The sequence below is a fragment of the Lontra canadensis genome, unplaced genomic scaffold (genome assembly GCF_010015895.1).
Source record: "Lontra canadensis isolate GAN:19392208 unplaced genomic scaffold, GSC_riverotter_1.0 scaffold234, whole genome shotgun sequence".
NCBI lineage: Eukaryota > Metazoa > Chordata > Mammalia > Carnivora > Mustelidae > Lontra > Lontra canadensis.
In genome coordinates, this window is record NW_022631228.1 from 300,102 (window position 1) to 313,265 (window position 13,164).

A 13,164-nucleotide genomic window follows, 5' to 3' on the forward strand; every position below is an offset into this window, starting at 1 on the left:
TTAAATGAGTTGACTGAAATAATAAATATTAGATAAATAATAGTATAGATGATATGTAGATGTCAACAAAAAATTATAATGTTGTTATGCCCCATTCCACCATTCCACACCATTCCAGAATCTTTGATCCTGTATGATTACTTCTATATTTTTTGAGAGTGCTTTGGCAGCCCAGAGGAGCTAAATTGTCATTGGGGCACTTAAGGCAAGACATCAGCCAAACTACAATATCTTATTTAAATCCTTGTACCACCTTCTGGTTTAACAAAAGGATTTTGTCATTAATTGTGATAACATTGAGTCTTGAAGTGAAATGTAATTAAAACTGTATTATATGTAGTGCTCAAGATAATGGATCTCTGCAGTATGTTATTGTAGCATCATGGAATTTTAGAACACAAAGAGACATTACTGACACTTTCCTAATCAGATGAAACTGACTATAATTTGGTAGGTCAATCAGCTCTTGGTCTTAGCTCTATAATGGTATCCTTTGTGAGAGTTCCATGGCATGGACTCATCTGCAACAATTCTGTTAGAGTTCATGTTAGTCAAAATGTTGCCTCTTCAAAAATCAGAATAATAGTTTATTAGGTATAGGCAAATTTCAAATAAAAGAAATTGAATGGTCCCAGAACACACACTTGAACTCTGTCTCAGAAAATACCATAAATTTATTAGAATTACTGCTAGCACAAATAGTATCAGTATTACAATGTTTATTGACCAAGTTTTTTCCATTTTAAGATTTCTTATCTTTCCCTCAATTAGTATTGCCAGTTGCTCTACTAAGAATTTAACACTAAGCTTATTAATAGAAATGATGTACACTGTTTCTACAGTATTCCGAAGCAGAACATTAGATGTCCATATTAAATTCTAGCAAAAGTGCAAAGGAAATCATTTCATCACCTCTCCGCATTCTCATGGTGAATAAGGTGGTGGTGATTTTTCTATAGAGAGTTTCTCATAGGCAGGTGGAGCATCAGGAACCTGTGAGAATGAGAAAGGGAGAGTATGGCCTTGGCAACAGTGCATAGATTTCTGGGAGAAAGGTTAAGTTGGTGGTCAGCATCATATTTATACTACTTCTCTGGACTGAAACTTCTAAGTGCCCACATTTCATTCCCACTCAACAAGATAATCATTGTTAAATTTCACAAGTGTGTATGTTGAAATGTTGAGGGGAAGAGGAAGAGTAGAGAAAAATAGAGCTAACAGCATTCCCAAAATCTCAAAAATGTATTTATACCTTCATTATCTCTGTCACTAGAAGTCCCAAGCCCTAATTGGTGAATTCTTGAACACTGTTTAAAGCCACTAATATATTACATTTATACCACATAGATAGATCCTCATTGTGTGTCTAAAGGCCAGTGCTATTATCCGTACAGAACAAATGGTTAGGCCTTCATTTAATGCTCACAATTCTAGGAGTATTTTCATTGTTTTCATATTACAGTTTGGAAAACTAAGTCAGAGGGAGGTCAGGTTACTTGTCCAAATCATATAACTTCACAGTAATTTGGCTCCAGATTCTGGTTTTTTTGTTTTGTTTTGTTTTGTTTTGTTTTTCAGATTCTATTTTTTAAACCACTATGACATACTATATTTGTACCAATGCTGTCCAATAGAAATAGAGTATAACACATATGTGGCTTTAAAAACATCTAGTACTGCATTATAAAAATAAAAAGAAATAGGTAAAATTAATCTTCATAATATAGTTTATTTAATCCCACATATAAAAATATTATCATTTCAACATGTAATTGATATAAAAACAATTAGTGAATCATTTATATTCTTTTCCTCATACTAAGTCTTTGAAATTTGGTATAAGAATATTTTAATTTAAACTACTGTGTTCAATAGCCACATGTGGCCAGCAGCTACCCTGTTGGACTATACAGCTTATACTTTTAATCACAGATACTTTGTTTCCCTCCCTTAGATATATCTACATTCAGAAAAAAGCAAATATACTAGACATAAGACAAAAAAATATTGTATCCAGAATCAAGTTCTTCTTTTGGCTTTTACATTTAGGGATCTCATCATTGACCCTGGAAAATCTGGGTATGAGAGGACACAATTTAGAGAAAATCTCTGTACTTCCCTGTTTTTTTTTTTTTGTCTTTGTTATTGTTTATGTTTTTGTTATGATAAAATATACATAACATAAAATTTACCATTTTAACCATTTCAGTAGCATCAGGTATATTCACATCACTCTTGATTTTTAAATTGGAATAATTTTATTCCTCTGAGTTAAAAGCAGCCATACATTAAACACCAAGATGCAGGATCTCAACTTACCACAGGTACACAATTATTCTCTTGAAATGGCAGTTTGCTGTCCTGATGACCAAACCCCTCAGATGGACATCTTCCTGTTAAGGTACTTTGAATGCCAGCATGAATACCTTTGTCCTGAAATGTGAATGCATGAAGGTCAGTGGATGAGGAAAAAAAAAAGTATTGAGTTCAGTAAGAAAAGAGAAGGAAGCTGAAGTTATTTTTAAAAATAGATTTAAAAAAAAGATTTTATGTATTTGACAGAGAGAGAGCACAAGTAGACAGAGAGGCAGGCAGCAAGAGAAGCAGAAGCAGGCTGAGCAGAAAGCCCAATGCAGGGCTCAATGCCAGGACTCTGAGATCATGATCTGAGCCAAAGACAGAGGCCCAACCCACTGAGCCGCCCAGCTGCCTCTACAAATAGATTTTAATCTTGGTTCTGCCATTTACCTGCAATGGGACCTCAGGCTATTCACTTTACCTTTCTGAATTCTAGTGCTTGCATCTGTAATAATGAAAATAATGCCACCTACATCTTAAGAGTTGTAGGAATTAAACTAAAGATAAAGCACTTATTACAGTGCCTGACACCCATTAGTAAATGGATATTTTTGAAGGGAAGGAGAAAAAGAATGAACCTGAACAATGAACCTCAGAGAATGATTTTTTAAAAAGATTTTTATTATTTCTTTAAGAAAGAGTGCATGAAAGGGGTAAGGGCAGAAGGAGAGGGAGAAGCAGACTCTGCTGAGCAGGGAGACTGATGCGGGGCTGGTCCCAGGACCCTGAGATCATGATCTGAGCCAAAGGCAGATGCTTAACCAACTGAGCTACAAAGGAATCCCAGAACCTCAGAGAATGATTGTGAGTGGAGGTGATCAAGCTAGTGCTGTATCTCAGTGAGGACAAGCTTAGGAGAAACTTGGCAGCATGGACACATTGTCTATTTCTGCCTTCGCCATAATGACAGCAAAATATCTTTTTTCCCCAATTTTTAAAATTTTTAGAAATTTCTTCTCAGTGTTCCAGAATTAAATACTACAAATGCATCTGTTGTTGTAGAATGTTGTGGTTATAGCTGGAGCTTCCAAGTCAAGTTGCAACATGATAAGTCAATCTAAGGCTAAGTTATGCATCCTGAATTATTGTGGGGATGGGTGGGTGAAAGCTCAGTTTGCTTTGCGTAGGTTTAGAGGTTGATATTCTCCATCCCTAGAATAGAATTACAACAAGTTGTACAGGGCAGAGACACATACCCAAGTGGGGACTTCAGGAGTTGTCTACCATGGTGAGATATTTATTTCATCACTGACATAGTTTGAAATTGCTGACACCTTGTGATAATAAAAAGCAGACTTTTAGTTGCTTTTATTATTGTTAAATTCTCCACGGTGGTGGTTCTCAAACTTCAGCATGTGTCAGTTTCACCTCAGGGCTTGTTAAACACACATTTCTGGGCCCACATCTAGAATTTCTGACACAGCAGATCTAGTGTGAGGACCATAATTTGCATTTCTAACAAGTTCCCAGGTGATACTGCCAAAACTGCTGATCCAGGGCCACATGGAGAACCACTGCTCTGCACACAAAGCACCTCCTTATTGCCTGCACCTGGGTGACCCAGCGGTACTCAGATCCTTAGAAGGACTGGGCAAGTAATGCATAGGGGTCAGGTGGGCCAGGTTGGGGCCATAGAAAAGGAGGCAGTATATATCATCTAAAGGGACAACCACTGTATAGTTGCCAATATTTGCCAGATCTTTTGATTTTTTAAAAAAGAAACTAGAAATCAAGATTTTCATGTAAAATATTACTTCTATATCTAATTGTACCTAGGTTGACACCTAATTCAATTTTTTTTTTTTTTAAATGCAGACCTAAACATACCAGTGAGCCAAATCCAGCCAGTCGGGCATTAGCAGCACACACTTTGCGGTACCAGCTGAGAAGGGCTGGAACAGGGAGGCTGTGCAGATGTTGACCAGCTCTTCAGCCTTTTCTGCAGATTGTGATTGATCACTGGGGTCTGCTAGGTTGGAAGAGGGCATCAAGGTACGTTTCTCAGGGAGAAGCGTTTGGAACATCAATGAGGTGAAGACAGACATGGATTGGGGCTGATAACCACACAGTCTGCAGACTGAAGAGAAGTAGTTTTCCTAAACTCTAGTCTGAAATTTGCACAAGGGCCCTAAACTTGATGTAAGGATGCAGTAATTTTCTGCTTCTCTCCCCAGTTCCCAGCAATATACTCCAGGTAAGGTATTTAATGCATTTTCTCCCTTTACCTCAATTATCAGTTACTCTTTTTCTTATATATAAATTTCTCACCTGCCATAAATTAGAAGCATGATCTACTCCCCCAAATCACTGCCAGTTCTCTGCATTTGCATTCAAACTTCAGCACGCATTTTCAAAGGCATCTTCCTTGGTCTCAAGGAAGACCAAGGGGGAGCGGGTCCCAGGCTCTGCATGTTAGCAAGGGCTCTGGGAGATTTGAGCACAGGGGTCCCCCGATCATGTATTCAGAAACACAACACATGAGACATGAATATAAACTGAGCTGTCAGCAGGGACCTCAAAATTCTTCTCCAAGAATCAAAAAGTGTTATGTCCTAAACTTCCAAGTGAAAGGAAAAGTTGGTAAATACAAAAATAACTATATCCCCATACAAATCATATTACTACAAAAAAAAAGTTGCCTCAAAGAGCAATCCCCCTTCCAAAAGATGTTTTTCAGAGACGAAAGAAATTGTGAGTCAGTGGAAACATTTTAGGAAATCTTAATTCCAACTAACCTTGTTACCATCCTATGGTCAATGAAAGTGGGAGAGTGAACACTTCAAAGCCTAAAATAGGTTGTTAAATGTGGAGTAACTTAGGTACCTGAAGCTTGCATTTATTGTCACTTATGTTCTTTGGCCTACTATTATTATTATTTTTAAATTAGGTTCCATGCCCAGTGTGGAGCCCACTCCTAATCCTGAGATCAAGAGATGGGCTGAGGTCAAGAGTCGGGCGCTAAACCAACTGAACCACCCAGGCACCCCTATGTCCTTTGGTTTTGAAACAAAAGAACTGCCACTTTGGATGTGGACCCTATTAAATAAGTAAATAAATAAAAGAAAAGAAAATCTCTAAAGAGAGACAAGGAAGTAATTATGCAATTAAATGTAGTATTTAGTGCACTACTATACATAATTTTGCCAATTTCTTAGACTACTGATTCCCAACCCAGCTTTTCAAGACATGTGCAAGTCTCAAAACAAAATTTTAATATTAATTTAAAAAATAAATGACAGCATTTTTAGACATGGATTCTAGAGAATTTTTTTAAATGATTTTATTTATTTATTTGACAGAGATCACATGTAGACAGAGAGGCAGGCAGAGAGAGAGGAAGGGAAGCAGGCCCCCTGCTAAGCAAGAGCCCGATGCGGGGGCCCGATCCCAGGATCTTGGGATCATGACCTGTGCTGAACGCAGAGGCTTTAACCCACCAAGCCACCCAGGCACCCCTAGACATGGATACTAGAGAATTTAAATACAGCTCCATCTCATAAAAATTCCAGAAACTCTACAAATCACTGGTGTAGACCTAGAGGAATTGAGACATGGTAGCTTGAATTTGAAACTTACTAAGCAAAATGTTCACAGTGTCTGAGCTTATGACATTAAAGACTCTCTGTTTTGGTATAATTAAATTTAAGATGAGAGTATTGAAGCAGAAATGAAAAAAATCATTGTATTTTTGTCTAATAGCATCAAGCTAATAGTTGTGGACATTAGGAAATGGGTACCAACATATTAAGTTTGTAGAGCATTTACTCCTTAAAAGACTCAATCATTATGTTTTTGTATACAAATAGAACTAAATAAAAATATAGAAGAAAATATATATTAAATAAAGACTGATATGCATCTTGGCTATATTGCATGTGCCTAGGTGTAGAATAGAGCAAACAAGGCCCAGAGAAGTTAAAATCTAAGGGCACCATGCAAGTCAATGACAGACAATGAAACTAAATGCTGATGCCAGGATTTGGGTGGCTGCTATGTGCCAGGCACTGGAGGTACAAAAATGAGTAAGAAATACTCTGTCCTAGTTCATTGATGGGGGAAAGGGATGGAAGAGGCAAAAAGTAATTAACCAGTTATAAGGGAATGCTAACTCCATGCTAGAGGCATAAATGGAGTTCTGTGGCAGAGAGCAAAGTCCTTCCCTACCTGTGGGGAAAACCACAGCGAGGTATCATATGAGCATGGTGTCCATCCCTAATCTCCTAGCCCACGTTTTTCCTATGGTACTTATCTAGAATCTTTTTCAGACTCAGCAACTTCTCCTTTCCACTAAATGTCAACATACTGGTGGGCTGCTGCTCAGTGGTTGTGTCAACAACCAAATGTGCCCCCCACCTTTTTATTATTATGTTATGTTAGTCATTGTTACTTTTTGCGTTAGTGCCATGATTCACTATGTTGCCATGGCTGATATCGAAGAGCTTACTACCTATGTTCTCCTCTAGGATTCTGATGGATTCCTGTCTCATGTTGAGGTCTTTCATCCATTTTGAGATTATCTTTGTGTATGGTGTAAGAGAATGGTCAAGTTTCATTCTTCTGTACATAGCTGTCCAATTTTCCCAGCACCATTTACTGAAGAGACTATCTTTTTCCCATAGGATATTTTTTCCTGCTTTGTTGAAGATTAGTTGACAATAGAGTTGAGAGTCCATATCTGGGCTCTCTGTTCTGTTGCATTGTTCTATGTGTCTGTTTTTCTGCCGCTATCATGCTGTCTTGGTGATCACAGCTTTATAATATAGCTTGAAATCAGGCAATGTGATGCCCCAGCTTTGTTTTTCTTTTTCAACATTTCCTTGGCGATTCGGGGTCTTTTCTGGTTCTATACAAATTTTAAGATTGTTTGTTCCAGCACTTTGAAAAATGCCAATGGTGATCAATTTTGATCAGGATGTCACTGAAATTATAGAATGCTCTGAGCAGCATAGACATTTTAACAATGTTTATTCTTGTGATCCATGATCATGAAATATTTTTCCATCTTTTTGTATCTTCTTCCATTTCTTTCATGAGTGTTCTGTAGTTCCTCAATATAGATCCTTTACCTCTTTGGTTAGGATTATTCCAAGGTGTCTTATGGGTTTTGGTGCTATTATAAATGGAATTTATTCTCTAATCTCTCTTTCTACAGTTATATTGCTAGTGCATAAGAAAGCAACTGATTTCTGTGCATTGATTTTGTATCCTGCCACATTACTGAATTGCTATATGAGTTATAGTAATTTGGGGGTGGAGTCTTTTGGGTTTTCCACATAGAGTATCATGTCATCTGTGAAGAGAGAATTTGACCTCTTCTTTGTCAATTTGAATATCTTTTAATTCTATTTATTGTCTGGTTGCTGTTGTTAGGACTTCTGTTACTATGTTGAACAATAATGGTGATAATTTACCCTGTCCTTTGTAATTTGTATTTGGGACATTCTGGCAAAATGGGCATTAGGAAAGGGACACATGGGACTGCTCAAGCTTCCTGGCAAGGAGAAGAAGTCAAAGCTATAGTTCCCACCTTCTTCTTCCCCTCTTCAGGCTGCCAAGCTCCAAGTGCCCCCTACACAGAACCTTTGTCTAAATTGTTTGCTGAGTGAGGAATGGAACTTCCCAACATCTTTTGCAAAGAGAATTTTTTCCATTATGTATCAACTCAGAAGTTTCAAGTGTGTAATAAAAAAGGAAGAGAGGGAGGGAAAGTGGGGGAGAGAAAGAGAGAGAGAGAGGGAGAGAATGAGGGAGGGAAAAGAAAAGAAAGGAGGGGGCGGAGAGAGAGAAATTGCAACTCTTCTTTCATTCCATCACTCATTATGGAGAATGACTTTGGATGCTTAAGAGCTAAAGTACTACCTGGCTTTGAAGTGAAACCTGTAGTTCTTATAGTTTAGAGACTCAGTTGATGTTTCCCATTTGTGGAAGACACTGATGCCCTAAGACTAGACTGTAATTTGTTAGCTTCCTGCTTATTTAGGTAAAGGGAAAAAAATCCATCAAAACCACATTGGCCATCAAAAGAGAATGGGCTATGTTAAAAACCCAGTGGTACTTTGTGCTGCTGAGGGGTGGATGGTTTCCTCATTGCACAGATGGCTGGATGGGTCCTAGGTATGCTAAATTGTTTGCTATAACTTGGAACTTACTCCTTGGAAAGGAGTAAGGCAGCAAGGTGAGATAAACAGGCCACTAAATAAAGGAACAGAACCAGTGGGAATTCTCAGGAGGAATGGTGAGACCTGGAGCATCTCACATGCTGCTGTTTGCTGTGCAAAAGGATCAGGACTCCTGGCCCCGTACCTCACAAATTATCGGTGCTCAGTTGCACACATAGTCAAGCATTCAAGTTTCCTGTGAGTGGGACTAAGGAGATGGGCCAACTTTTTTGTTGGAGTTCATGCCAGGTAGAAGCAAAGTAAGAGCTGCAAGAAGTACAAAGTAGAGAAAGACTCATCAAAACCAGAAATGAGAGCTAAAGGTGATTATGAGAATGTTATCCCATTTTCCAAAAATTAAGAGAAAGAAGGAAAAGGGGATCCTGGATCTGGAGGGATCCCAGAAGTGGAAACTTTACTAACCCTCAAACTTCTGTATCCACTTCGTCTTTTACAATAGCAACAGCCAATGAGCAGCAAAACTCCCAGGATCATTGTCAGGATTCCGATCCCTGCAGCCCTGGCCCAAGAAATAGACAAATACATCTGGGTACAGAAACCTTGTTCTAGATTGTGAAGAAACATGCATCATCCTTCAATCTTCACAAGGACTTTGCCAGCCCAAAGCCACATATCCCATTCCCCAAGTAGTTTCCCTCCCCACCCTACACCTCACTAAACACCCAGCACCTCCAACACCTATACCCAGGGACAGGAGCTTTCTTTAGGAGCTTCACAGATGTGTGCTCACAGAAGTAGTGCTAACTGTCATGGCCTAAGCATCAAAGTTCCAGGAACAAGAGGTGAAGTAGCAACTGACCTGTATGTGAACAATGTATTTACAGAGACAGTTTTCTTTTCATCAGAGCTAGTTTAAAACATTTTCCCCGACCATCAGTCCACAAAAAGCATTAATAATTAACATTGACTTAAGATCTACTCTACGCTGGGTGCCATGATGAACATTCTACATAAATTAGATTATTTAATTCTCACAACAACCCTAGAAGGTAGGCACCACTTATCACGCCCATTTCACAGATGAGGAAATAGATTCAAATGTTAAGTTCCTTGCTAATGGGCATACAGATGTAGCGCAAGATGGAGTCAGGATTTGAACTTGAGTTTGTCTCATTCATGTTTGTGTCCTTTTTGCCTGAAACTCACACCCTCACTCCTTGCCCATGTAGCTGAAGGTGAATCAAGATATAGCTGGGGCTTCTCCTGGAGAGATCTTTGTCTTATACCACCTACCTGACCACCTCCTTCTTAAGGCAGCTGAGGCATCAAATCTATCCTGTACATATCTAAATGGGATGGATGACAGTGCTGGATAAAAACTCTGACCTAATTATGCATGTCAGTCCACCTACTTTGTGGATTATGAACTGAGACCTACCAAGACTCACCAACATCCCCACCACCTCAGCAGCTACTCTGTAATTCATTAAGCATTGATTGGTGCCAAGCATTGTGCCAAGCTCCCACATATAGGCTTTTATTTCGTCCTCACAATAATCTTCTGAGATATATATGATGCTCATATCATAGCTGGCATCTCCACAATTTTAAGCTGGTAAAATTCCCAAGACTGCACATCTAGAAAGTGGCAGAACCAGCATTAACAGTGACTGGCCTAAGATACCCAACTGGTGCTTTTCCTGCCATATCACCCTTTCCTGAAATGAAGCTGTCACAAGGAGCATTCAGTGGGTTCTTGTGACTGAAGGCAGCTGATTCAATTCCTAGAATGCCTGTGGTCCAATTTCACCCAAAAGTCTGTTTTCATCCCCTTGGACATCTTGACAGACAGAGCTCTGTTCCAGTTCTTTATGCTCATTCACATTGCATTCACACACACCCAGTGACTGATAGAGTGAAAAATATCAGGATATGCCAGGCACACCAAAAGAACCCACTACCCAGCTGGGTAGGAGTCTCCAGAGTGTTACCAAATGTCTCCTGAGATGCATGTTAAAGTGCAGACTCTGAGCTCAACCCCTAGACCCACCAATCAGCCTCTCTGGAAGCAATGCCTGGGAAACTGCATTTTATAAGCTCCATGAGTGGCTTATGCCCTCTTAACTGAGAGAACCCCTCAACCTCTTTTTATTGAAGTTTCACAGAGATACAGTTTGTTGAATCATCATAAAGAAGCTGAAACAATATCTCCCAATCCCCATTCCCAACTGACCATGCAGGGATGTTAGAAAATCCCACTAGGGTCTTCTGAAGAAAGAAGACTAAATTCTTCATTAGTGTCTTTAATGGGTGCTACATCTAGCTTGCCCATATTAGTTCACTCTAGTAAAGATTTTTCAATCGTTCCTTCTCAAGGGAGAGCAAGTTTGCAGAAAGTTCTGACTAGACCACTTAAGACTTGGTTCAAATAAAAACCTGGTACCTAGTTTGTCCTGTTGGAGTCTTTACTCAGAGGGTGGAACCCTATCTAGAGCAACTCACTCTTGGGTACTCTAATACATGCAAAGTGTGTTCCAGCAACCTGTTATCTCACTACAGCACTTACGCTTGCTAAAATAATTCTTGAGCCTAATTCTGCACTACACTATAAGATTTTTTTCAAAGATAAGGACAGCATCTTAGACTGACTATACATTGCTTAGCACTTAAAAATGCTGAATCCTGTAACTACTTATTTAAAATTAATTCATACTATTAACACCTTTCCTTAGGATAAAATTATGATGCAGAAGTTATGACCACCATCTTCACCCTGGGGTCAGTCTGCAGGTGGAGTTGCACATACCTGGCCTACCTTCTCACTAGATCTTTGGCAACTCATCTTTGTTCCGTTTGCAAACTGTCTCCAGGAGTCTGAGTAGAGTAGACAGAACAAGGCTTGAGGAAAGAGTCATCTTGTTCCTGGACAAATATTTTCCAGCTAGGAAAACTTTAGTAAATGCCTAATAAACAAGAATACAGAAAAAAAAAAGCCAAGATCCAACTTATTATCACTCCTATATCCTTGCCTATAAATCCTCAGAAAAGCTTGACTGAGCCCCTTATAAGATCATGGGGTCCTCTCACCTCATTGCCAGGGTTTTTACTCTCTAGAGAAATGAACACTAGAGAGATTTACTGACAGGCATGTGCTTGTGGAAATCAGCAGGCTGTGTCATCAAACAGAAAACTGCAAACCTCACTGGGTTCAGTTTTGAACTTACTCTTCAGCTGTGATGTAGGAGTGATTATGCCCCTTCTTGGGGTAACCAAGGATGAAGTGAGCCTCTTCTCTTGACATCTTGTGGGGGCAGGCCACAGGACTCCTAATAGCAGGGACACACAGGTACCTTTAAACACATTCAGAACATCCTTACTCAGCATTTCACAAATATCCACAGACATTCTTTCCAGGTGAACATCAATGATAGCTGGAACCCTCTGGTTTCTCTCTGTGAGAGGATTTGTACTTGCTTTTTCATTGATATCAAGTGGAAATTGCTCAGGTTTCTAACTGCTTCCACCAACTGAAAATTAAATTCGAATAAGAAACTACAAACAAAAGCAAAAAACTGAAATTGAGTTATTATTGGGGAGGGAAGTCTCTTCATTTGCCTTCAATTTGACTCTATACCACAAACTTATAGAGAAACAAAATACATTTTTAAAAAATGACATTTTATTGTTACTGCTATTATTTTTTTAAGAGATGGGGGAGGGAAGCAGAGGGAGAGGGAGAATTTTAAGTAGGCTTCATGCCCATCGCAGAGCCTGATGTGGGGCTTGATCTCACCACCCTGAGATCACCTATGCTGAAATCAAGAATCGGATGCTTAACTGACTGAGCCACCCAGGTGCCCCCACATTTGTGGATCCACGAATTGTTTAAGTTCTTCTTTGATTTCCTGGTTGATCCAAACATTCTTGAGCAGGATGGTCTTTAGTTTCCAAGCGTTTGAATACACAAAATGCATTTTTATTCATTCCTTATTTTCCCTGGCACAAGACTGGTTAATAAAAGGAGTTATTTCTCTCCAAAAGTATTAAATTGATATCAGTGTTTGGCCATATAGACAGCTAGATAACATATGAGTATGTGGCTGAGCATGGCATTCTCCAAGTCCACCTTCCAGCAAAGGAAATGCCTGGGCTTGTGCATATTCATTTACACCTTCCAAAACAAGATGAGGACTCCCATAACCTGATTCTGTCTAATGATTTGTTTTCCCTCCCACTGAAATCAGTTTTTGCTTCTCTCTCATTCAGGTCTCATGAATAGGACTTAAATGTGTGTGTGTGTGTGTGTGTGTGTGTGTGTATACACACACACATATAACAGTATATATATGTATAACATATATAATAATATATTATATATATATAGAGAGAATACAAAATTTTAAACCATAATACAAACAAATAGAGCTCATGAACTTCAGGGGTCATCATTTAAGGGTGCTGGTTGGAAACCAACAACAGTTTCTCTCTTTCCTTGCCATTGTATTTTTCTTCTCTCTGGTTCTCATGAATTTCAAAGCTCTGATAATAGAGTTATATTAGTTATATTAATTATTATTAATATTATATATATTATTAATATTATGTTAACATATTAATGAACCTCTTTAAAATTGTAGGAGAGAAGTGGGAGAACCGAGTGGGGAATTTGCCACATGAACCCTTTCCA

The 13,164-nt window shown here is 38.8% G+C and overlaps 1 protein-coding gene across 1 annotated transcript; it reads right to left on the bottom strand.

Moving 5' to 3' along the window:
• Nucleotides 1-924: 924 nt before the first annotated feature.
• On the bottom strand, nt 925-11,778 carry MLANA (melan-A). Its single transcript, XM_032849599.1, has 4 exons — nt 11,702-11,778; nt 8,940-9,036; nt 2,320-2,433; nt 925-993 (listed from the first exon to the last, which is right to left on the bottom strand). The coding sequence occupies exons 1-4, from the start codon at nt 11,776-11,778 to the stop codon at nt 925-927; spliced, it is 357 nt and encodes a 118-aa protein (XP_032705490.1).
• Nucleotides 11,779-13,164: the final 1,386 nt, after the last annotated feature.

Excerpts from the sequence above, each read along its gene's own strand:
- MLANA (XM_032849599.1), bottom strand. The coding sequence starts at position 11,778 with ATGTCAAGAGAAGAGGCTCACTTCATCCTTGGTTACCCCAAGAAGGGG. Across the intron at positions 2,434-8,939 it reads GTGGATACAGAAGTTTGAGG|GACAAAGGTATTCATGCTGG; the intron begins GTTAGTAAAGTT and ends TTCACATTTCAG. Across the intron at positions 994-2,319 it reads AGAATAATTGTGTACCTGTG|GTTCCTGATGCTCCACCTGC; the intron begins GTAAGTTGAGAT and ends TCATTCTCACAG.